General features: G+C 44.7%; 1 protein-coding gene across 2 annotated transcripts in view; it reads right to left on the minus strand.

Moving 5' to 3' along the window:
* The window catches only part of LOC139473887 (probable ATP-dependent RNA helicase DDX10), an 83,391-nt gene that overhangs the window by 47,814 nt on the left and 8,611 nt on the right, over window positions 1–26,966 (minus strand). For both annotated transcript variants that reach the window (XM_071256680.1, XM_071256681.1), the window contains 4 exons: window positions 22,478–22,636; window positions 18,812–18,932; window positions 15,736–15,850; window positions 11,248–11,344 (listed from right to left, as the gene is read on the minus strand). In XM_071256680.1, coding sequence (XP_071112781.1) covers window positions 11,248–11,344; window positions 15,736–15,850; window positions 18,812–18,932; window positions 22,478–22,636 — 492 coding nt within the window. The remainder of the gene's footprint in view (window positions 1–11,247; window positions 11,345–15,735; window positions 15,851–18,811; window positions 18,933–22,477; window positions 22,637–26,966) is intronic.

The following is a 26,966-nucleotide window of genomic DNA, read 5'->3' on the forward strand; positions in this document are numbered from 1 at the left end:
CTGATAAACGATAAGATAAAATCTTCAATATATCCCACATCATTAGGAATACATTAATAAAATAGCAAAACTATGTATATCTATGTATATGTCATACATCTCATTGCATCAATTAAAACTCTGGTTAGTCCTAAAGCTTGAGAGTGGGTGGGTGAGTTTGTTCTAATGCTGCTTTGACCAGTATTTCAGTTACATAAATATCATGGTGTGTCAGCTTGTTGTGAGAGGAAAGCCCTAAGTGATGCATGTCCTGGACATTTACCACATTGATGAAATCTATGTAGGGTGCTGACAAACCTAGAAACAAAATCAGGGCAAACATGGGATATGAACCACTGATCATCAGTTTCTTGCACACCTTTATAAACCTCCAGTGATGTCATCCCATTGTCCTGTCAACATCTTTAGATCTCGTAAAATCCCCAACTTGTGCAATCCCCGGGATTTTATATATAAAATCCTGGAAGTTTTATATATAGATATGACACAGTATATATATAAACTCCCCCAGTTTTAAATACCAAATATCATTGATTTTATATTTTCATTGATCATACTTGCAACCTTCATATCTGCAGACTAGTGAGTGAACTCCTTCAAATAAGAGATAGAGAGCTGCTTCAGGTAAGAAATAGAGCTGTGGGTTACTTTATGTAACAGATTTGGGGATGATTCAAGTAAGATCAGAATGGCTCCATCAAGTAAGAGCTGGTGGGCTTCTTCAAGTAAGAGATAGATGGCTGCTTCAAGTAAGGGCTAGTGGTTGCTTCAAGTAAAGGCTGGAAGGCTGCTTCAAGTAAAGGCTAGTGGATGCTTCAAGTAAGCGATAGATGGCTGCTTCAAGTAAGAGCTTGTGGCTGCTTCAAGTAAAGGCAAGTGAGCTGCTTCAAGTAAAGGCTAGTGGCTTCTTCAAGTAATAGCTAGAGGGCTGTTTCAAGTAAAGGCAAGTGAGCCGCTTCAAGTAAAGGCAAGAGAGCTGCTTCAAGTAAAGGCTTGTGGCTTCTTCAAATAATAGCTAGAAGGCTGCTTCAAGTTAGAGCTAGTGGCAGCTTCAAGTAAAGGCAAGTGAGCTGCTACAAGTAAAGGTGAGTGGGCTTCTTCAAGTAAGGGCTACTGGCTGCTTCAGGTAAGAAATAGAGCTATGGGTTACTTTATGTAACAGATTTGGCGCTGATTCAAGTAAGATCAGAAGGGCTCCATCAAGTAAGAGCTGGTGGGCTTCTTCAAGTAAGAGACAGATGGCTGCTTAAAGTGAGGGCTAGTGGCTGCTTCAAGTAAGGGCTAGTGGCTGCTTCAAGTAAAGGCTAGTGGATGCTTCAAGTAAGCGATAGATGGCTGCTTCAAGTAAGGGCTAGTGGTTGCTTCAAGTAAAGCCTGGAGGGCTGCTTCAAGTAAAGGCTAGTCGCTGCTTCAAGTAAAGGTTGTAAGGCTGCTTCAAGTAAAGGCTAGTGGCTGCTTCAAGTAAGGGCTATGAGCTTCTTCAAGTAAGAGCTGGAGGGCTGCTTCAAGTAAAGACTAAAGTCTGCTTCAAGTAAAGGCGAGTGGGCTGCTTCAAGAAAAGGTGTGTGGGCTGCTTCAAGAAAAAGTGTGTGGGCTGCTTCAAGTAAGGGCTAGTGGCTACCTCAAATATAGGCTAGAGGGTTGCTTCAAGTGAAGGCTAGTGGCTGCTTCCTGTGAGGGCTAGTGGGCTGCTTCAAGTGAAGGCTAGTGGCTGTTTCAAGTAAGGGCTAGTGGCTGCTTCAAGTAGGGGCTAGAGGGCTGCTCTGGGAGCTGCTTCAAGTAAGGGCTTGTTTCGGGAGGGATGAAAGCACAGGTATGGTGCTGACAAACCTAGAAACATAGTTGAGGCATACCAGGATTCAAACCCATGATCATAGCTTACTGGCACTGCCGAGGGATACAACTCTGCAGGGCAAATTGCAGTGCCTTAGACAACTGGGCCACTCTTTCCCCTTCATGAGCATGACAATGAGTGTCAAATACATGACACACACAGCAATGTATTCCATCTCATGTTGGTATCCTGCAATCATGCTAGGCACATCACACAAGAGAGAATTTTATCTTGCACACACATAACCCCCCAGAGTAGACAAGTTGTCACAATGGGTCTACTGGTGTGCACTGATAAACGATAAGATAAAATCTTCAATATATCCCACATCATTAGGAATACATTAATAAAATAGCAAAACTATGTATATCTATGTATATGTCATACATCTCATTGCATCAATTAAAACTCTGGTTAGTCCTAAAGCTTGTGAGTGGGTGGGTGAGTTTGTTCTAATGCTGCTTTGACCAGTATTTCAGTTACATAAATATCATGGTGTGTCAGCTTGTTGTGAGAGGAAAGCCCTAAGTGATGCATGTCCTGGACATTTACCACATTGATGAAATCTATGTAGGGTGCTGACAAACCTAGAAACAAAATCAGGGCAAACATGGGATATGAACCACTGATCATCAGTTTCTTGCACACCTTTATAAACCTCCAGTGATGTCATCCCATTGTCCTGTCAACATCTTTAGATCTCATAAAATCCCCAACTTGTGCAATCCCTGGGATTTTACATATAAAATCCTGGAAGTTTTATATATAGATATGACACAGTATATATATAAACTAGTGGTTGCTTCAAGTAAAGCCTGGAGGGCTGCTTCAAGTAAAGGCTAGTGGATGCTTCAAGTAAGGGCTAGTGGTTGTTTCAAGTAAAGCCTGGTGGGCTGCTTCAAGTAAAGGCTAGTGGTTGCTTCAATTAAGGGCTATGGGCTGCTTCAAGTAAGAGCTGGAGGGCTGCTTCAAGTAAGGGCTAGTGGATGCTTCAAGTAAAGACTATAGGGCTGCTTCAAGTAAAGGCGAGTGGGCTGCTTCAAGAAAAGGTGTGTGGGCTGCTTCAAGAAAGTGTGTGGGCTGCTTCAAGTAAGGGCTAGTGGCTACTTCAAATAAAGGCTAGAGGGTTGCTTCAAGTGAGGGCTTGTGAGTGAGTGAGTGAGTGAGTTTGGTTTTACGCCGCTTTTAGCAATATTCCAGCAATATCACGGCGGGGGACACCAGAAATGGGCTTCACACATTGTACCCATGTCGGGAATCGAACCCAGGTCTTCAGCGTGACGAGCGAACGCTTTAACCACTAGGCTACCCGACCGCCCCGGTGGGGGCTAGTGGGCTGCTTCAAGTGAAGGCTAGTGGCTGCTTCAAGTAAGGGCTAGTGGCTGCTTCAAGTAGGGGCTAGAGGGCTGCTCTGGGAGCTGTTTCAAGTAAGGGCTTGTTTCGGGAGGGAGGAAAGCACAGGTATGGTGCTGACAAACCTAGAAACATAGTTGAGGCATACCAGGATTCAAACCCATGATCATAGCTTACTGGCACTGCCAAGGGATACAACTCTGCAGGGCAAATTGCAGTGCCTTAGACAACTGGGCCACTCTTTCCCCTTCATGAGCATGACAATGAGTGTCAAATACATGACACACACAGCAATGTATTCCATCTCATGTTGGTATCCTGCAATCATGCTAGGCACATCACACAAGAGAGAATTTTATCTTGCACACACATAACCCCCCAGAGTAGACAAGTTGTCACAATGGGTCTACTGGTGTGCACTGATAAACGATAAGATAAAATCTTCAATATATCCCACATCATTAGGAATACATTAATAAAATAGCAAAACTATGTATATCTATGTATATGTCATACATCTCATTGCATCAATTAAAACTCTGGTTAGTCCTAAAGCTTGAGAGTGGGTGGGTGAGTTTGTTCTAATGCTGCTTTGACCAGTATTTCAGTTACATAAATATCATGGTGTGTCAGCTTGTTGTGAGAGGAAAGCCCTAAGTGATGCATGTCCTAGACATTTACCACATTGATGAAATCTATGTAGGGTGCTGACAAACCTAGAAACAAAATCAGGGCAAACATGGGATATGAACCACTGATCATCAGTTTCTTGCACACCTTTATAAACCTCCAGTGATGTCATCCCATTGTCCTGTCAACATCTTTAGATCTCGTAAAATCCCCAACTTGTGCAATCCCCGGGATTTTACATATAAAATCCTGGAAGTTTTATATATAGATATGACACAGTATATATATAAACTCCCCCAGTTTTAAATACCAAATATCATTGATTTTATATTTTCATTGATCATACTTGCAACCTTCATATCTGCAGACTAGTGAGTGAACTCCTTCAAATAAGAGATAGAGAGCTGCTTCAGGTAAGAAATAGAGCTGTGGGTTACTTTATGTAACAGATTTGGGGATGATTCAAGTAAGATCAGAATGGCTCCATCAAGTAAGAGCTGGTGGGCTTCTTCAAGTAAGAGATAGATGGCTGCTTCAAGTAAGGGCTAGTGGTTGCTTCAAGTAAAGGCTGGAAGGCTGCTTCAAGTAAAGGCTAGTGGATGCTTCAAGTAAGCGATAGATGGCTGCTTCAAGTAAGAGCTTGTGGCTGCTTCAAGTAAAGGCAAGTGAGCTGCTTCAAGTAAAGGCTAGTGGCTTCTTCAAGTAATAGCTAGAGGGCTGTTTCAAGTAAAGGCAAGTGAGCCGCTTCAAGTAAAGGCAAGAGAGCTGCTTCAAGTAAAGGCTTGTGGCTTCTTCAAATAATAGCTAGAGGGCTGCTTCAAGTTAGAGCTAGTGGCAGCTTCAAGTAAAGGCAAGTGAGCTGCTACAAGTAAAGGTGAGTGGGCTTCTTCAAGTAAGGGCTACTGGCTGCTTCAGGTAAGAAATAGAGCTATGGGTTACTTTATGTAACAGATTTGGCGCTGATTCAAGTAAGATCAGAAGGGCTCCATCAAGTAAGAGCTGGTGGGCTTCTTCAAGTAAGAGACAGATGGCTGCTTAAAGTGAGGGCTAGTGGCTGCTTCAAGTAAGGGCTAGTGGCTGCTTCAAGTAAAGGCTAGTGGATGCTTCCAGCAAGCGATAGATGGCTGCTTCAAGTAAGGGCTAGTGGTTGCTTCAAGTAAAGCCTGGAGGGCTGCTTCAAGTAAAGGCTAGTCGCTGCTTCAAGTAAAGGTTGTAAGGCTGCTTCAAGTAAAGGCTAGTGGCTGCTTCAAGTAAGGGCTATGAGCTTCTTCAAGTAAGAGCTGGAGGGCTGCTTCAAGTAAAGACTAAAGTCTGCTTCAAGTAAAGGCGAGTGGGCTGCTTCAAGAAAAGGTGTGTGGGCTGCTTCAAGAAAAAGTGTGTGGGCTGCTTCAAGTAAGGGCTAGTGGCTACCTCAAATATAGGCTAGAGGGTTGCTTCAAGTGAAGGCTAGTGGCTGCTTCCTGTGAGGGCTAGTGGGCTGCTTCAAGTGAAGGCTAGTGGCTGTTTCAAGTAAGGGCTAGTGGCTGCTTCAAGTAGGGGCTAGAGGGCTGCCCTGGGAGCTGCTTCAAGTAAGGGCTTGTTTCGGGAGGGATGAAAGCACAGGTATGGTGCTGACAAACCTAGAAACATAGTTGAGGCATACCAGGATTCAAACCCATGATCATAGCTTACTGGCACTGCCGAGGGATACAACTCTGCAGGGCAAATTGCAGTGCCTTAGACAACTGGGCCACTCTTTCCCCTTCATGAGCATGACAATGAGTGTCAAATACATGACACACACAGCAATGTATTCCATCTCATGTTGGTATCCTGCAATCATGCTAGGCACATCACACAAGAGAGAATTTTATCTTGCACACACATAACCCCCCAGAGTAGACAAGTTGTCACAATGGGTCTACTGGTGTGCACTGATAAACGATAAGATAAAATCTTCAATATATCCCACATCATTAGGAATACATTAATAAAATAGCAAAACTATGTATATCTATGTATATGTCATACATCTCATTGCATCAATTAAAACTCTGGTTAGTCCTAAAGCTTGTGAGTGGGTGGGTGAGTTTGTTCTAATGCTGCTTTGACCAGTATTTCAGTTACATAAATATCATGGTGTGTCAGCTTGTTGTGAGAGGAAAGCCCTAAGTGATGCATGTCCTGGACATTTACCACATTGATGAAATCTATGTAGGGTGCTGACAAACCTAGAAACAAAATCAGGGCAAACATGGGATATGAACCACTGATCATCAGTTTCTTGCACACCTTTATAAACCTCCAGTGATGTCATCCCATTGTCCTGTCAACATCTTTAGATCTCATAAAATCCCCAACTTGTGCAATCCCTGGGATTTTACATATAAAATCCTGGAAGTTTTATATATAGATATGACACAGTATATATATAAACTAGTGGTTGCTTCAAGTAAAGCCTGGAGGGCTGCTTCAAGTAAAGGCTAGTGGATGCTTCAAGTAAGGGCTAGTGGTTGTTTCAAGTAAAGCCTGGTGGGCTGCTTCAAGTAAAGGCTAGTGGTTGCTTCAATTAAGGGCTATGGGCTGCTTCAAGTAAGAGCTGGAGGGCTGCTTCAAGTAAGGGCTAGTGGATGCTTCAAGTAAAGACTATAGGGCTGCTTCAAGTAAAGGCGAGTGGGCTGCTTCAAGAAAAGGTGTGTGGGCTGCTTCAAGAAAGTGTGTGGGCTGCTTCAAGTAAGGGCTAGTGGCTACTTCAAATAAAGGCTAGAGGGTTGCTTCAAGTGAGGGCTTGTGAGTGAGTGAGTGAGTGAGTTTGGTTTTACGCCGCTTTTAGCAATATTCCAGCAATATCACGGCGGGGGACACCAGAAATGGGCTTCACACATTGTACCCATGTCGGGAATCGAACCCAGGTCTTCAGCGTGACGAGCGAACGCTTTAACCACTAGGCTACCCGACCGCCCCGGTGGGGGCTAGTGGGCTGCTTCAAGTGAAGGCTAGTGGCTGCTTCAAGTAAGGGCTAGTGGCTGCTTCAAGTAGGGGCTAGAGGGCTGCTCTGGGAGCTGCTTCAAGTAAGGGCTTGTTTCGGGAGGGAGGAAAGCACAGGTATGGTGCTGACAAACCTAGAAACATAGTTGAGGCATACCAGGATTCAAACCCATGATCATAGCTTACTGGCACTGCCAAGGGATACAACTCTGCAGGGCAAATTGCAATGCCTTAGACAACTGGGCCACTCTTTCCCCTTCATTGTCCTGTCAACATCTTTATATCTCATAAAATCCCCAACTTGTGCAATCCCTGGGATTTTACATATAAAATCCTGGAAGTTTTATATATAGATATGACACAGTATATATATAAACTAGTGGTTGCTTCAAGTAAAGCCTGGAGGGCTGCTTCAAGTAAAGGCTAGTGGATGCTTCAAGTAAGGGCTAGTAGTTGTTTCAAGTAAAGCCTGGAGGGCTGCTTCAAGTAAAGGCTAGTGGCTGCTTCAATTAAGGGCTATGGGCTGCTTCAAGTAAGGGCTGGAGGGCTGCTTCAAGTAAGGGCTAGTGGATACTTCAAGTAAAGACTATAGGGCTGCTTCAAGTAAAGGCGAGTGGGCTGCTTCAAGTAAAGGCAAGTGGGCTTCTTCAAGTAAGGGCTAGTGGCTGCTTCAAGTAAAGGCTAGTGGTTGCTTCAAGTAAAGGCTAGGGGGCCACTTCAAGTAAGGGCTTATGGATGCTTCAAGTAAAGACTAGAGGGATGCTTCAAATAAAGGTGAGTAGGCTGCTTCAAGTAAAGGCAAGTGGGCTGCTTCAAGTAAGGGCTAGGGGGCTGCTTCAAGTAAGGGCTAGGGGGCTGCTTCAAGTAAAGACTAGAGGGATGCTTCAAGTAAAGGTGAGTAGGCTGCTTCAAGTAAAGGCAAGTGGGCTGCTTCACGTAAGGGCTAGTGGATGCTTCAAGTAAGAGCTAGACAGCGGCTTCAGGTAAGGGATAGTGGCTGCTTCAAGTAAGGGCTAGTGGCTGCTTCAAGTTGGGGCTAGTGGCTGCTTCAAGAAGGGCTAGAGGGCTGCTTCAAGTAGGGGCTAGTTTCGGGAGGGAGGAAAGCACAGGTATGGTGCTGACAAACCTAGGAACATAATCGAGGCAAACCAGGATTCAAACCAATGATCATCGCTTTCTGGCATTTGTAAGAAATACAATCAAACGTTCTGGATGTCAGTGGATGACTTTCTTCAGAGTAATATGAGAATCCCCCATTATCTTGGAAATCTTGCCAGGGACTCGAAAAGAGATATAACCAGGTTGATCCCTGTTACACCAAACAAACACTGGTATGTCCTGAAGCTTGTTAGTACAGCTGACATGATGATTGGCCCTGGCAGAAGCAACTGTCCATGACTACACCACACTGTATGATTCCTTCAGTTTGTAAACCTTCCAACCAAGTCACTTAGTAAATGTGTCCTTCGACCCGTGAAGATTCCGGGGTAGAATAGGTCTTCAGCAACCCATGCTTGCCGTAAAAGGTGACTATGCTTGTCGTAAAAGGTGACTAACGGGATCGGGTGGTCAGGCTCGTTGACATCGATCCCAATTGCGTGGATCGATGCTCATGATATCAATCAATGGATTGTCTGGTCCAGACTCGATTATTTACATTACATTACAATATTCCATCATAAAGCTGGAATATTGCCGAGTGCGGCGTTAAACAACAAACAACCAACCAACCAACCAACCAAATGTGTCCTTCAATTGACAGAATTGTCATTCAGAAGTTGCTGACGGTATTGTCACGTATGTTCAGAACTCTGAACTACAATACAGCACAACAATCATAATTCCTGAATGGGTGTATCTCATAATGATGTGCATACAAAGTTTCATGAAGAAATATCCAATGGTGTATGTGCTACTATCTGGACACCAAGTTTCCCTAAATGGAACGAGGTATGTCGTCAACAGTTTCAAATTTTAACAAGAGTCATCTGAAGATGACATATCCCCCCGACGTGGCATGTCGGTAAACTGTGTGTTCCTTCAAATGTATTTAGATTGGCAAGGAAATCTTTTTCCTTGATGCCAAAACCAGAAATATAATGAAGGTTATTAAAACTGCACTACTAGTGAACATGATTGATATGTGCATAAAGTTTGGTGAATCTCTGTCACATGGTTTAGAAGATATGCTCCAGACAAGGACATTACCCTAAGTTCATCAATTTTCAATTTAAATTGAAAAAAAGTAAAAAAAAGAAAAATTCTGTTAACAACAAAGGCACCACTACATAATCTGCTTGATAGGTGTAAAAACTTTTGAGAAGCTAAGTTGTATGGTTCAGGAGATATGGTCCAGACAAGAGCACTACACTCAAATTTCCTAAGTTCATCATATTTCCATGGAAACGACAAAAATAAAAAATTCTAAAAATCTCTAAATAGCAAAAGGCACTACTACTGAGCCTGATTGTTAAGTGTACCAAGTTTTGTGAAGCTAGGTTGTACGGTTTAGGAAATATGCTCCGGACAAGAGCACAACCCTCAAATTTCCTAAGTTCATCATATTTCCATGGAAACGACAAAAACATAAAATTCTAAAAATCTCGTTGAAGAGCACCGACCCAGATCAAGGTTGGCGCATCAACAGTGGACAAAGAGAGTGACGGAGAGCGGCGTCCATACTACCAAGTTTGCGAATCTGACATCAGAACTGAGGTACTGGACTGAGAAGAACCGACGAGCTTCCGAACGTCTTCATCAACAGGAGAGTAGATGTTGGCAAAAGTCATAAAGTGGAAAGGATAGTGTTCCTTCCGAAATCTCGGAACTTGAATCGATGTCTGGACAGGCAGTGTCGTAAAAGCAGTGTTTAATGACGTGGCCACATCAGCTACAAACGGGTCACGAGGGAGGAGAACTTCTCCAGACTCCGAAACATTGTGCTCCACCTGGGGGGAGGTGCCTTGCCCAGGCGAAGCACAAGGGAGATGATCAACAAGCCAAGCAGGCATATCAGCAGGAGTGAGAGACTTGGTCACAGACGCTTTGTCATAGTCTGATACAAAATGTTACTCATCATCCAAAGGGTGGCGATGTGACGTAATGGAGGAGTCCAGACGTGTGGCGCTCTGTGCCGGGACACCAGATGACGAAGTGTGTCAGCGATGTTTGGCGAGACGAAGAGGCGTCCTTGCGACTGTACGGTAACATATGGAGCTGGCGAAAGTCTGGCGAAGAGCCCGGCAAAAGCTGGCGACGATCCGGCGTGCGCAGGCGAAGTGCCCGGCAAAAGATGGCGATGATTCGGCACTGGCAATGGCCTGGTGAGAGCCTGGCGATCCGGCGAGCACTGCCAACGGACCGGCGAGCTCTGGCAACCCTGGCGATAGCGGACGACAATTCAGTGCTATGAAACAAGGCGACAGTCCGCCGCTGGCTGGTGACAATCCGGTGAGGCCTGAGGACAATACGGTGACGCCTGACTAAGATCTGGAGATAACTGGCGACCTTTCCCAGCTATAGCTGATGATGGCGCTTGACAAAGAGAGCAGTAGACTTGTCAGGAGTATCCAGAAGATCGACGGGACGAAATATCTCACGAGGCGCGGGCACCTGCGACTGTCAATAGAAAGCCATAATCAACAAAATAAATGAGAGATTCACCAATAGTTTAAGAAAACTATAGCAAACAAAGGACATTAACGCAGAGTTAAAATGGCGACCGAGACGCGAAACGCGCAAAGCTACGCAGCCGCGAATAAAAATCTAATTGCAAGATATAAACCACAAACAAGCGGATGTATCAAGCATGGAAAGGATATATGGATGTAATGCCACCTAAAAACGAAATTTGAAGATAATTAACAAGGTAAGTTGAACTCTGTTCCTGTACATGTCTGTCCGTAGGGCCAACAGAGAAGGATATGAGGAGTAGGGGCCAAGGGGAATAACTCATGGATGCCTAGGAACGGGCTGTAGTCTGCTTAAACTGTCTCTTCGTTCCAGTACTGTCTGTTTGTATGAGGTAGGGAAGCTAAAGCACTGTGTAGCATCAGGTAAGGTAAAACATATAATTTTCCCTATGCTGATTTCCTAGCTAGAGCTGGCTAGACTTGCTTTTGTATACGTTACTAGATTGGTGTTGTTTTCATAAAATAAACATATTCCACAGTCATGGTGCAGGACTAATGTTTTACAAGCAGATAATTTCCTTGATAAATGTTGGCTTCATCTATCACATAAGAGTTCAGAATGCCGTAAAGGCATGCCCCCAAACCCCCCCTAGATAGCTTCGCGCCTACTGTGTTCCAGGGGACCCAATTATTTGGGAGAACAACGCAAACACTGACATAAATACTTAGAACTAAATACTAACACAAAAAAAGATTCATGTTGAAAATTGGGATTGAACCTCTTGAACAAATTCATGTTCTACTAGTCTAGCTGTGTGTCGAGAGTACTACCTGTGTCAGTTTGGCTGGAGTGCTGTGTTGGGAGTGTTCATGGACAGACACGTACATGGGGTTGGCCAGACTCAGGCGTGCAAGATCTTTCACCGACCTGAAAGACAAAAGTTGCTTGAGAATGCAAATAGATTGTAATAAATAAAATAAACCTAGAAACCATTAGGCAATATTTAAACATACATGGTTCATACGTGGTTCATACGTGCTTCATACAAAACATGAACTACCAAACTTAGGGCCTTTTTACGGCATTGATTAACCCCTTCAAGGCAAAATTATGACAAAGTATTTATAAGGACATCCATTTTCAATACACTTTGAATGTATAAATGGAAAAGTACTGACAATGAAAGAAAGTGTTACTTCATTGTCAGAATTTTTACTTCCAAGTATGACATTAACATTATCAAGTCCACACACCATGCAATTTAAGGATTACAGTTTACACATTACATGAATTGGAATATTTATAATAATATATGCTGATTCAACGTATTGCAAATTGCCACTCTCTTCAATCCCATAACACAGAACGCACATGGCACCTGAACTCTCATCTAGAAGCTGCTCAAAACCTACAGAAGGAGGAGGGTAAGATGGACCTAAGATTATCTTAGGGCTGTTGTATCAGGATATGAATATTAAAATATTGGACATTTTATAATAAATTTAATATTTACATACTTATCCTATCTCACACTATACATATCTTCTTTCTTCTTCCAACTTCTAAAACAAAAACATTTGCCCGAACACACACCAGCATCTCTATGGTTTTGAGCAACAACTGGGTCAGTTACGTGCTCTTGTGCACGGTCACCTTCCACGCTTTGACCACATACATCTCTCTACCAACTCATTCTCTTCCTTAGAGCTATAATGCTAGAGGAATTGAGATGCGGGGATGGTCGGGTGGGCATAATCCATGTGAGATAGGATAAGTATCAATTTATCAATTTATACTTAAAATTTCATGAAAGTGGGGCAATTGTAAATAACAGATCAGGCTGGCCAGGAAGTTGATTCATTGCTAGAAAATCCCAGCAAAGACCTAGGAATGCCCTTCCGCTTCTGGAGCATTTGAACTGGATAGATAGAGCATTGCAAGGGCCGGATGGAGCCACTGACAAATGGCCTCAAAGAGACATTCTGCAAACAATTGATTCGACTAACCACAATTGTAGATGTGGGTGGAGATGGATCGGTAGACATATCTACATTAAACAATCGTTGATCGTGATGAATGGCGCGAGAAAGTGTTGAAGTGTTCGTAGATACAGTTTGGCTCGGCCGGTGAGCCGGTGAGGGCTTGCTCTGACGTCAGGAGTCCCATGAGCTGTTGCCATTGTTGAGCTGGAGTGTTTGTTTGAGTGCCAATGGAACATATCGTTGAATCTTCATCCTACAGTCGTGAGAGACAAACATCGTGGCTCGTCGAGTGTCGAAGAGAGCCATGATGAATTTGAGTCGCAGAGTGGGAATGAACTCGGACTTGTCGATGTTGATCAACTAGCCGAGCTGTTGTAGAAGACAATGTGTGAAATCAAATTGTTGACAAAGGATATCAGCATCTGCGTGCGCTTGAATGCAATCGGCGAGATAAGAATGGGACACGACCCCACGGAGATGTAGGAATTTTAAGATTGGCCAAGTAAGGGGGGTAAATAGGCACATTGCCGAAGAAATTCCACACGGGAGCACCTTTGATTGGTAATGGCGGCACTGAAAATAAATCGAAGGAAATGGCAGAGCTCCCAGTGGTTGGGGACGTGCAGATAAGCATCTTGTAGATTGAGACTGACCATGAAATTGCTGGGATGAATGAGCATTCAAAGGAGCGTGCTCGATGTCATGCAGAAATGAGGTGGAATTTTCAAATTCTTCAAGTTGAAAATCTTAATGTTGAAGATAAGCCATAGTTATAGACTGCTTTCTGAAAGGAAGATTGGTGCATAAAACACAGGGTCGCAGGAAATGGCTGTGGCAAAAGTTTAATACCAATGTACGTATAGTGTGAATCAGAGTTGGTAGTTGTCTGGCCGGTTAGTCTCTCTGCAGAGCTTAGCACATAATGGTAGGAGTGACGATCACTGGTAGTCGATATCCTTCCTGGTCCCACTTGCACAAAGCGATCTTAGCGCTAAGATGATCCTAACTCCCAAACTTTAACATAGGCTTACAATAGTATTAGCGCTTAGATCGTTTTGTGCAAGTGGGCCCTGGAGTAGTTGTGTCACAAGGGGATCTGTGAGGATACCCAAGTTGTCTACAAACACTCCCAGTCTGTCCCCAACAGGAGACACTGTAACAGAACGACTGGAGGTGGAAAGTGCCTTATTTGCCATTTATCTGTAAAGTTTCCCCTCTGGAAGCCTCTCGATCGGTTTGTGCAAGTGGAATAGGACAATTGTATGGTGATTGTAAAGTTGATTGTAGCCGCCTAATATCAATTGTAACTAAGATTGTTCTGTGCAAGTGGGCCCAGGAATCCGGTGATTTTGGTGCTGAACGAGTACCAATTTGGGAGTGGTGACGTGCCTGATCTGAATCTGGTGGTGAACCACCGTAAGGTCTAGCAAGGGGTGGATGACGAAGCTGGGAACAATCATGGTCTGTAGTGGATCGGTAATCTGCAAATCCTGGAGGGCACGGGTATTGGTATCTCAGGTAGTACGCTGCGTGGGTGTCATATTGTGAACACTCCTACTTGCCGGCTGGTGATGGTAATGCCAATCCTTAGAGCGGGAGCGCATATCCTGATCCTTAGCCCCCTATCTTCGATCCCGTGTAGCTTCTTTCTGACAATCCCGAGATAGACGATCAGGAGTATCCTGATGAGTAGCCTTGGAAGGAGCAGTCAGAATATTGTTCCTCCTATGATCGTGTAAGTGTGACAATTCTGAGAATGGGATCTTGAACGGAGGAGAGTAAAGTGCGTTCACCGAACTTAAAGATGGGGTTGACTCAAGAACAGGGAGTAGCACAGACCAAAAGAGACCGATGAGCAGTGAGATCGGGACAGGCACATCGTAATCTGTAATGGAGTGTATGGGCTTTTCAGAATGAACGGGCAAAACAAGTTTTGTTTTCTTAGATGATGATTTCCTGGACTCTTTAGACTTTGATCTGCGGTCTAGGATTCATCTGTGGTATCTCTGGATGTAGATACGGAAAGCAGAATCTTTTAAGGAATGACACTCTGTGCATCTAGATTCCAAATTACACTGGCCACAATAATGGCAGCACAACTTGTGCAGGTCTGATGTAAAATTAGTATGTCTGCATTTAGCACAGGTGTGAAGTGTGTCCTTCTTTCCCATGTTGTAGACTGTCTCAAACCGCAAATGTCTCTGAAAAAACAAAAATGTATTCTCTAGGTCCAAGCAATACGTCAAAACACATGGTGGCAATTAGAAAGGTAATGAGTTGGTAGAGAGATGTATGTGGTCAAAGCGTGGAAGGTGACCGTGCACAAGAGCACATAATTGACCCAGTTGTTGGTCATTACCATAGAGATGCTGGTGTGTGTTCGGGCAAATGTTTTTGATTTAGAAGCTCAAAACAGGGTTCAAGCAAGTTTCCACAGAGGATCGAAGAAGAAAGAAGATTTGTATAAAGTGAGATAGGATAAGTTTAAAAATTATGGAATACTAAACTCACTCCCATGTAATACCAATTTTATGGAACGAGTGAACAGTTCTGATATCTAGTATACTAGAACTATTCACAAGCCAGTGAGGTTAGTATTAATTCATTATTTGCCGTTATAATTTCTATTTAAATATTTCACTGTCATGTGTGAATAGGCCGACACAGATTACTCCAATTGTGTTTAACAGAATAATACTTCAAACAAATCAAAAGTGGATACTTATTAAATTAAAAAACAAACAAAGGCCCAGCCTCAGAATTCAGTGGTCCGTACCACAAAGCTATCGTAGCGTTAAAGTTATCGTAACTCGTATACTTTAACATAGACTTACGACAATTGCGCTGCGTGAGTTGTGTTTAACGCTGATTCTAGCAGAAGAAGAAGAACATAGTGCTTAATCCACACCGTGTATTGATGTATTGTAAATTGCAACCAGATGATACACTATGCCTAACCAGATATCAATTCATTTCTTAATCAGGTGTATTTTGTAATAACCTGTACTGACACCTACTCAGGCTAGCGTTACCTTACTATCTCCTACTTGGGAGGACAACCCAAAGTGATGAAAGTGTTGGGACATTTACACACAAGCATGGTTATGGTGCTGAAAAACATAGAAACATAATCAGGGCAAATCTGGGATAAGACCCCATGATCAGAGTGTCCTGGCATGACCATTGGACAAAACTGTGCATAACTAATGGCAGCACCTTAGATGACTGGGCCACGGTTGTCCCTGAGCCACCAGCAATATGTTTCGATACACGGGACAGACATATCATGACACCTCCACTCTTGGGTCCAAACCATGCAACTGTTTCTTAACCTACTTGGTCTGTGTGGCAGAGAAGAGAAGGGTTTGTCTTTCTGCAGGCAGATTCTCTATGATGGCATTCATGGTCTGAGCAAAACCCATGTCCAGAATTCGATCGGCTTCATCCAACACTGAAACATGAATGGTCAATGTCATTTCACAATGTACAAATGAAAAAACAAAGATCAGGACCACATTCACCAGAGTTAGTACAAGTCTGTCCCTAGTAGTACTGTGCCGTGCTTCTCAATTCTCAGCCCCACATCACTCAACAGGACCACATTCACCAGAGTTAGTACAAGCCTGTCCCTAGTACTACTGTGCCGTGCTTCTCAGTTCTCAGCCCCACATCACTCAACAGGACCACATTCACCAGAGTTAGTACAAGTCTGTCCCTAGTAGCACTGTGCCGTGCTTCTCAATTCTCAGCCCCACATCACTCAACAGGACCACATTCACCAGAGTTAGTACAAGTCTGTCCCTAGTAGCACTGTGCCGTGCTTCTCAATTCTCAGCCCCACATCACTCAACAGGACCACATTCACCAGAGTTAGTACAAGTCTGTCCCAAGTAGCACTGTGCCGTGCTTCTCAATTCTCAGCCTCACATCACTCAACAGGACCACATTCACCAGAGCTAGTACAAGTCTGTCCCTAGTAGCACTGTGCCGTGCTTCTCAATTCTCAGTCCCACATCACTCAACAGGACCACATTCACCAGAGTTAGTACAAGTCTGTCCCTAGTAGCACAGTGCCGTGCTTCTCAATTCTCAGCCCCACATCACTCAACAGGACCACATTCACCAGAGTTAGTACAAGTCTGTCCCTAGTAGCACTGTGCCGTGCTTCTCAATTCTCAGCCCCACATCACTCAACAGGACCACATTCACCAGAGTTAGTACAAGTCTGTCCCTAGTAGCACTGTGCCGTGCTTCTCAATTCTCAGTCCCACATCACTCAACAGGACCACATTCACCAGAGTTAGTACAAGTCTGTCCCTAGTAGCACTGTGCCGTGCTTCTCAATTCTCAGCCCCACATCACTCAACAGGACCACATTCACCAGAGTTAGTACAAGTCTGTCCCTAGTAGCACTGTGCCGTGCTTCTCAATTCTCAGTCCCACATCACTCAACAGGACCACATTCACCAGAGTTAGTACAAGTCTGTCCCTAGTAGCACTGTGCCGTGCTTCTCAATTCTCAGCCCCACATCACTCAACAGGACCACATTCACCAGAGTTAGTGCAAGTCTGTCCGTAGTAGCACTGTGCCGTGCTTCTCAATTCTCAGCCCCACATCACTCAACAGGACCACATTCACCAGAGTTAGTACAAGTCTGTCCCTAATAGCACTGTGCCGTGCTTCTCAATTCTCAGCCCCACATCACTCAACAGGACCACATTCACCAGAGTTAGTACAAGTCTGTCCCTAGTAGCACTGTGCCGTGCTTCTCAATTCTCAGCCCCACATCACTCAACAGGACCACATTCACCAGAGTTAGTACAAGTCTGTCCCTAGTAGCACTGTGCCGTGCTTCTCAATTCTCAGCCCCACATCACTCAACAGGACCACATTCACCAGAGTTAGTACAAGTCTGTCCCTAGTAGCACTGTGCCGTGCTTCTCAATTCTCAGTCTCACATCACTCAACAGGACCACATTCACCAGAGTTAGTACAAGTCTGTCCCTAGTAGCACTGTGCCGTGCTTCTCAATTCTCAGCCCCACATCACTCAACAGGACCACATTCACCAGAGTTAGTACAAGTCTGTCCCTAGTAGCACTGTGCCGTGCTTCTCAATTCTCAGCCCCACATCACTCAACAGGACCACATTCACCAGAGTTAGTACAAGTCTGTCCCTAATAGCACTGTGCCGTGCTTCTCAATTCTCAGCCCCACATCACTCAACAGGACCACATTCACCAGAGTTAGTACAAGTCTGTCCCTAGTAGTACTGTGCCGTGCTTCTCAATTCTCAGCCCCACATCACTCAACAGGACCACATTCACCAGAGTTAGTACAAGTCTGTCCCTAGTAGCACTGTGCCGTGCTTCTCAATTCTCAGCCCCACATCACTCAACAGGACCACATTCACCAGAGTTAGTACAAGTCTGTCCCTAGTAGCACTGTGCCGTGCTTCTCAATTCTCAGCCCCACATCACTCAACAGGACCACATTCACCAGTGTTAGTACAAGTCTGTCCCTAGTAGCACTGTGCCGTGCTTCTCAATTCTCAGCCCCACATCACTCAACAGGACCACATTCACCAGAGTTAGTACAAGTCTGTCCCTAGTAGCACTGTGCCGTGCTTCTCAATTCTCAGCCCCACATCACTCAACAGGACCACATTCACCAGAGTTAGTACAAGTCTGTCCCTAGTAGTACTGTGCCGTGCTTCTCAATTCTCAGCCCCACATCACTCAACAGGACCACATTCACGAGCCTTAGTACAAGTCTGTCCCTAGTAGCACTGTGCCGTGCTTCTCAATTCTCAGTCCCAAGACACTCATCAGGAGCATGTTCAACCTACTCCTTCCAAAGCATGGACATCATGCTACACTGTGCCTTCACCCAGTCTACATGGTCTACGTCTAGTAATTCCTACCATGTGTGAAATAAGGGCATTTTCCCAGTGAAACAAAGGGATTATCTGTCATATTGACAAACATCACAAGAATCACAAACTAAGTGATATTTTAATGAAAAAATCAAACTTGCTAGGATAGCCAACTTTCCCAAGCCTAGCCCCCAATAGATACACCCAGTGAAGATCAGTGTAAAAAGTGGTCTACAGCAACTCATGTTTGTCATAACAGGTGACTAACAGGATCAGGCGGTCAGGCTCACTGACTTGGTCGATGCATGTCATCGTATCCCAACTGCACAGAGTGATGCTCATGATGTCAATCACTGGATTGTCTGATCCAGACTCGATTATGTACAGACCGCCATCATGAAGCTGGAATATTGCTGAATACAGCGTTAAACAACAAACATCAATATACATCTTACTTGCTGAACATGTTTTAGAGAGAAACAGAACAAAACCCTCAACATAGAACATTCTTTAGGGTTGTGAAGGTATTGAACTTACCTAGTATCTGCAGAGCATCTGCTGTAAAGTTGACAGTCTCATCCATGTGCTGCAGTAGTCGCCCTGGCGTACAGATCACGATATTCGTCTGGTTGATACGCTCAGACTCCTCCTTCAGATGCTGAAAGCAACACACTTACACACTGTACTCATGGCAACTCATGTAGAGTGTACTCATGGCAACTGTTACACTGTACTCATGGCAACTGTTACACTGTATTCAAGGCAACTGTTACACTGTACTCATGGCAACTCATGTAGAGTGTACTCATGGCAAGTCATGTAGAGTGTACTCATGGCAACTGTTACACACTACTCATGGCAACTGTTACACTGTATTCAAGGCAACTGTTACACTGTACTCATGGCAACTCATGTAGAGTGTACTCATGGCAACTCATGTAGAGTGTACTCATGGCAACTGTTACACTGTACTCATGGCAACTGTTACACTGTACTCATGGCAACTGTTACACTGTACTCAAGGCAACTGTTACACTGTACTCATGGCAACTCATGTAGAGTGTACTCATGGCAACTCATGTAGAGTGTACTCATGGCAACTGTTACACTGTACTCATGGCAACTGTTACACTGTACTCATGGCAACTGTTACACTGTATTCAAGGCAACTGTTACACTGTACTCATGGCAACTGTTACACTGTATTCAAGGCAACTGTTACACTGTACTCATGGCAACTGTTACACTGTATTCAAGGCAACTGTTACACTGTACTCATGGCAACTGTTACACTGTGCTCATGGCAACTGTTACACTGTACTCATGGCAACTGTTACACTGTACTCATGGCAACTGTTACACTGTACTCATGGCAACTGTTACACTGTACTCATGGCAACTGTTACACACTGTACTCATGGCAACTGTTACACACTGTACTCATGGCAACTGTTACACTGTACTCATGGCAACTGTTACACACTGTACTCATGGCAACTGTTACACACTGTACTCATGGCAACTGTTACACTGTACTCATGGCAACTGTTACACTGTACTCAAGGCAACTGTTACACACTGTACTCATGGCAACTATTACACACTGTACTCATGGCAACTGTTACACACTGTACTCATGGCAACTGTTACACACTACTCATGGCAACTGTTACACACTGTACTCATGGCAACTGTTACACACTGTACTCATGGCAACTGTTACACACTACTCATGGCAACTATTACACACTGTACTCATGGCAACTATTACACACTACTCATGGCGTACTAGTGGCAACTCAGATCCAGACTACCCGTGGCAATTCACACGCTGCATACTAGTGGCAACTCACAGTCAGACTACTCGTGGCATCTCATACGCTGTGTACTAGTGGCAACTCACATCCAGACTACACGTGGCAACTCACACGCTGTGTGCTAGTGGCTACTCACATCCAGACTACTCGTGGCAACTCGCACTCTGTGTACTAGCGGCAACTAACATCCAGACTACTCGTGGCTACTAACATCCAGACTACTTGTGGCAACTCACACGCTGTGTACTAGTGGCTACTCACATCCAGACTTCTCGTGGCTACTAACATCCAGACTACTCGTGGCAATAACATCCAGACTACTCGTGGCAACTCACACGCTGAGTACTAGTGGCAACTCACATCCAGACTACTCGGGGCTACTCACATCCAGACTACTCGTGGCAACTCGCACGCTGTGTACTAGCGGCAACTAACATCCAGACTACTCTTGGCTACTAACATCCAGACTACTCGTGGCAACTCACACGCTGTGTACTAGTGGCTACTCACATCCAGACTTCTCGTGGCTACTAACATCCAGACTACTCGTGGGAACTCACATCCAGACTACTCGTGGCTACTAACATCCAGACTACTCGCGGCAACTACCATTCAGACTACTCGTGGCAACTCACACGCTGTGTATTAGTGGCAACTCACATCCAGACTACTCGTGGCAACTCGCAGGCTGTGTACTAGTGGCAACTAACATCCAGACTACTTGTGGCAACTCACACGTTGTGTACTAGTGGCTACTCACATCCAGACTACTCATGGCTACTAACATCCAGACTACTCCTAGCAACTTGCACGCTGTGTACTAGCAGCAACTAACATTCAGACTACTCGTGGCAACTCGCATGCTGTGTACTAGTAGCAACTCACATCCAGACTACTCATGGCAACTCACATGCTGTGTACTAGTGGCTACTCACATCCAGACTACTCGTGGCAACTCACATCCAGACTACTCGTGGCTACTCACATCCAGACTACTCGTGGCAACTCACATGCTTTGTACTAGTGGCAACTCACATCCAGATTACTTGTGGCAACTCACATCCAGACTACTCCTAGCAACTCGCACGCTGTGTACTAGCGGCAACTAACATTCAGACTACTCGTGGCATCTCACACGCTGTGTACTAGTGGCAACTAACCTCCAGACTACTCGTGGCATCTCACACGCTGTGTACTCGCGGCAACTACCATTCAGACTACTCGTGGCATCTCACACGCTGTGTACTAGTGGCAACTCACATCCAGACTACTTGTGGCAACTCGCACGCTGTGTACTAGCGGCAACTAACATTCAGACTACTTGTGGCAACTCGCACGCTGTGTACTAGTGGCAACTAACATCCAGACTACTTGTGGCAACTCACACGCTGTGTACTAGTGGCTACTCACATCCAGACTACTCATGGCTACTAACATCCAGACTACTCGCGGCAATAACATCCAGACTACTCGTGGCAACTCGCACGCTGTGTACTAGTGGATACTCACATCCAGACTACTCGTGGCTACTCACATCCAGACTACTCGTGGCAACTCACACGCTTTGTACTAGTGGCAATTCACATCCAGACTACTCGTGGCAACTCGCACGCTGTGTACTAGTGGCTACTCACATCCAGACTACTTGTGGCTACTAACATCCAGACTACTCGCGGCTACTAACATCCAGACTACTCGTGGCAACTCGCACGCTGTGTACTAGTGGATACTCACATCCAGACTACTCGTGGCTACTCACATCCAGACTACTCATGGCAACTCATATCAAGGCAACTCATATCCGGACTACTCGTGGCAACTCACATCCGGACTACTCGTGGCAACTTCAATGACTGGGACACAAGAGTGCCCCACATGCATGACAATCAAAGGACACACCTCTCCAACACAATCATCGACTTGATTGTTTCATTGCTGCATGCAAACATATTCTCTCAATCATGCACACTCTATCATGTCTATGTATGATATTGAAATGTAAAATATGATGGGAACTGAGATAAAAAAATGTAAACAAGAAAATAAAAAAAACCCAACGTATTCTCTCAAACATTCTTTTCCTTTATTACTTCATAATTTGATTGATACATTCAAACATACAAACTCAAACTAGGATTAAAAACATGGTGGTCACTGTCAATATGTAAACATCTGAGCAATGTTGCAGGTGAAGGAAGGTGCCAGACACAGATGCACAACATTTGAAATATGTGTGAAACTCATGATACTGCAAGTTTCAATTTGAGATGAGTTTTAAAACCTGACTAAACTTTACAATTTCTCTGACACTAAAAAGATTCACAGTTGATTAAGCAAAACATAGCTTCAATATCTGGAACATATGTGAACAAACTATCTCCCTTACCTTGCCACCAATAACAAGACCAGCTGAGAAGTCATGTAACTTGCCAATCTTCCGGAGCACCTCGAACGTCTGGTATGCCAGCTCCCGTGTAGGGGAGATAATCAAGGCTCCCATCCCATCCATGGAACTCCATTTCTGTCTGTACAGGCACTCCAACACCTGCAAACAGAACATCCCTCCATCAGAGTCACCTCTGTCTATACAGACACTCCAACACTTACAAACAGAACATCCGTCCATCAGTCACCTCTGTCTATACAGACACTCCAACACTTACAAACAGAACATCCCTCCATCAGAGTCACCTCTGTCTATACAGACACTCCAACACTTACAAACAGAACATCCGTCCATCAGTCACCTCTGTCTATACAGACACTCCAACACTTACAAACAGAACATCCCTCCATCAGAGTCACCTCTGTCTATACAGGCACTCCAACACCTACAAACAGAACATCCCTCCATCAGAGTCACCTCTGTCTATACAGACGCTCCAACACCTACAAACAGAACATCCCTCCATCAGAGTCACCTCTGTCTATACAGACGCTCCAACACCTACAAACAGAACATCCGTCCATCAGTCACCTCTGTCTATACAGACGCTCCAACACCTACAAACAGAACATCCCTCCATCAGAGTCACCTCTGTCTATACAGACGCTCCAACACCTACAAACAGAACATCCCTCCATCAGAGTCACCTCTGTCTATACAGACGCTCCAACACCTACAAACAGAACATCCCTCCATCAGAGTCACCTCTGTCTATACAGACGCTCCAACACTTACAAACAGAACATCCCTCCATCAGAGTCACCTCTGTCTATACAGACGCTCCAACACCTACAAACAGAACATCCGTCCATCAGTCACCTCTGTCTATACAGACACTCCAACACTTACAAACAGAACATCCCTCCATCAGTCACCTCTGTCTATACAGACACTCCAACACTTACAAACAGAACATCCCTCCATCAGAGTCACCTCTGTCTATACAGACGCTCCAACACTTACAAACAGAACATCCGTCCATCAGTCACCTCTGTCTATACAGGCACTCCAACACTTACAAACAGAACATCCCTCCATCAGTCACCTCTGTCTGTACAGACACTCCAACACTTACAAACAGAACATCCGTCCATCAGTCACCTCTGTCTATACAGACACTCCAACACCTACAAACAGAACATCCCTCCATCAGTCACCTCTGTCTATACAGACACTCCAACACTTACAAACAGAACATCCCTCCATCAGTCACCTCTGTCTATACAGGCACTCCAACACCTACAAACAGAACATCCCTCCATCAGTCACCTCTGTCTATACAGACACTCCAACACCTACAAACAGAACATCCCTCCTTCAGAGTCACCTCTGTCTATACAGACACTCCAACACTTACAAACAGAACATCCGTCCATCAGTCACCTCTGTCTATACAGACACTCCAACACCTACAAACAGAACATCCCTCCATCAGTCACCTCTGTCTATACAGACACTCCAACACTTACAAACAGAACATCCGTCCATCAGTCACCTCTGTCTATACAGACGCTCCAACACTTACAAACAGAACATCCCTCCATCAGTCACCTCTGTCTATACAGACACTCCAACACCTACAAACAGAACATCCCTCCATCAGTCACCTCTGTCTATACAGACACTCCAACACCTACAAACAGAACATCCCTCCATCAGTCACCTCTGTCTATACAGACACTCCAACACTTACAAACAGAACATCCCTCCATCAGTCACCTCTGTCTATACAGACACTCCAACACTTACAAACAGAACATCCCTCCTTCAGAGTCACCTCTGTCTATACAGACACTCCAACACCTACAAACAGAACATCCCTCCATCAGAGTCACCTCTGTCTATACAGACACTCCAACACTTACAAACAGAACATCCCTCCTTCAGAGTCACCTCTGTCTATACAGACACTCCAACACTTACAAACAGAACATCCGTCCATCAGTCACCTCTGTCTATACAGACACTCAAACACCTACAAACAGAACATCCCTCCATCAGTCACCTCTGTCTATACAGACACTCCAACACTTACAAACAGAACATCCCTCCATCAGTCACCTCTGTCTATACAGACACTCAAACACCTACTAACAGAACATCCCTCCATCAGAGTCACCTCTGTCTGTACAGACACTCCAACACCTACAAACAGAACATCCCTCCATCAGAGTCACCTCTGTCTATACAGACACTCCAACACCTACAAACAGAACATCCCTCCATCAGAGTCACCTCTGTCTGTACAGACACTCCAACACCTACAAACAGAACATCCCTCCATCAGTCACCTCTGTCTATACAGACACTCCAACACCTACAAACAGAACATCCCTCCATCAGTCACCTCTGTCTATACAGACACTCCAACACCTACTAACAGAACATCCCTCCATCAGAGTCACCTCTGTCTATACAGACACTCCAACACTTACAAACAGAACATCCCTCCTTCAGAGTCACCTCTGTCTATACAAGCACTCCAACACTTTCAAACAGAACATCCCTCCATCAGAGTCACCTCTGTCTATACAGACGCTCCAACACCTACAAACAGAACATCCGTCCATCAGTCACCTCTGTCTATACAGACACTCCAACACTTACAAACAGAACATCCCTCCATCAGTCACCTCTGTCTATACAGACACTCCAACACTTACAAACAGAACATCCCTCCATCAGTCACCTCTGTCTATACAGACACTCCAACACTTTCAAACAGAACATCCCTCCATCAGAGTCACCTCTGTCTATACAGACGCTCCAACACCTACAAACAGAACATCCCTCCATCAGAGTCACCTCTGTCTATACAGACACTCAAACACCTACAAACAGAACATCCCTCCATCAGTCACCTCTGTCTATACAGACACTCCAACACTTACAAACAGAACATCCGTCCATCAGAGTCACCTCTGTCTATACAGACGCTCCAACACCTACAAACAGAACATCCGTCCATCAGTCACCTCTGTCTATACAGACACTCCAACACTTACAAACAGAACATCCCTCCATCAGTCACCTCTGTCTATACAGACACTCCAACACTTACAAACAGAACATCCCTCCATCAGTCACCTCTGTCTATACAGACGCTCCAACACCTGCAAACAGAACATCCGTCCATCAGTCACCTCTGTCTATACAGACGCTCCAACACCTACAAACAGAACATCCCTCCATCAGTCACCTCTGTCTATACAGACACTCCAACACTTACAAACAGAACATCCCTCCATCAGTCACCTCTGTCTATACAGGCACTCCAACACCTACAAACAGAACATCCCTCCATCAGTCACCTCTGTCTATACAGACACTCCAACACTTACAAACAGAACATCCCTCCATCAGAGTCACCTCTGTCTATACAGACGCTCCAACACCTACAAACAGAACATCCCTCCATCAGTCACCTCTGTCTATACAGACACTCCAACACTTACAAACAGAACATCCGTCCATCAGTCACCTCTGTCTATACAGACACTCCAACACTTACAAACAGAACATCCCTCCATCAGTCACCTCTGTCTATACAGACACTCCAACACTTACAAACAGAACATCCCTCCATCAGAGTCACCTCTGTCTATACAGACACTCCAACACTTACAAACAGAACATCCCTCCATCAGTCACCTCTGTCTATACAGACACTCCAACACTTACAAACAGAACATCCCTCCTTCAGAGTCACCTCTGTCTATACAGACGCTCCAACACTTACAAACAGAACATCCCTCCATCAGTCACCTCTGTCTATACAGACGCTCCAACACTTACAAACAGAACATCCCTCCATCAGTCACCTCTGTCTATACAGACGCTCCAACACTTACAAACAGAACATCCCTCCATCAGTCACCTCTGTCTGTACAGACACTCCAACACTTACAAACAGAACATCCCTCCATCAGTCACCTCTGTCTATACAGACGCTCCAACACTTACAAACAGAACATCCCTCCATCAGTCACCTCTGTCTGTACAGACGCTCCAACACCTACAAACAGAACATCCCTCCATCAGTCACCTCTGTCTATACAGACACTCCAACACTTTCAAACAGAACATCCCTCCATCAGTCACCTCTGTCTATACAGACACTCCAACACTTACAAACAGAACATCCGTCCATCAGTCACCTCTGTCTATACAGACACTCAAACACTTACAAACAGAACATCCCTCCATCAGTCACCTCTGTCTATACAGACACTCCAACACTTACAAACAGAACATCCCTCCATCAGTCACCTCTGTCTATACAGACACTCCAACACTTACAAACAGAACATCCCTCCATCAGAGTCACCTCTGTCTATACAGACACTCCAACACTTACAAACAGAACATCCCTCCATCAGTCACCTCTGTCTATACAGACACTCCAACACTTACAAACAGAACATCCCTC

The sequence above is a fragment of the Haliotis cracherodii genome, unplaced genomic scaffold (assembly GCF_022045235.1).
Source record: "Haliotis cracherodii isolate W230 unplaced genomic scaffold, xgHalCrac1.p SCAF_3, whole genome shotgun sequence".
Lineage (NCBI taxonomy): Eukaryota > Metazoa > Mollusca > Gastropoda > Lepetellida > Haliotidae > Haliotis > Haliotis cracherodii.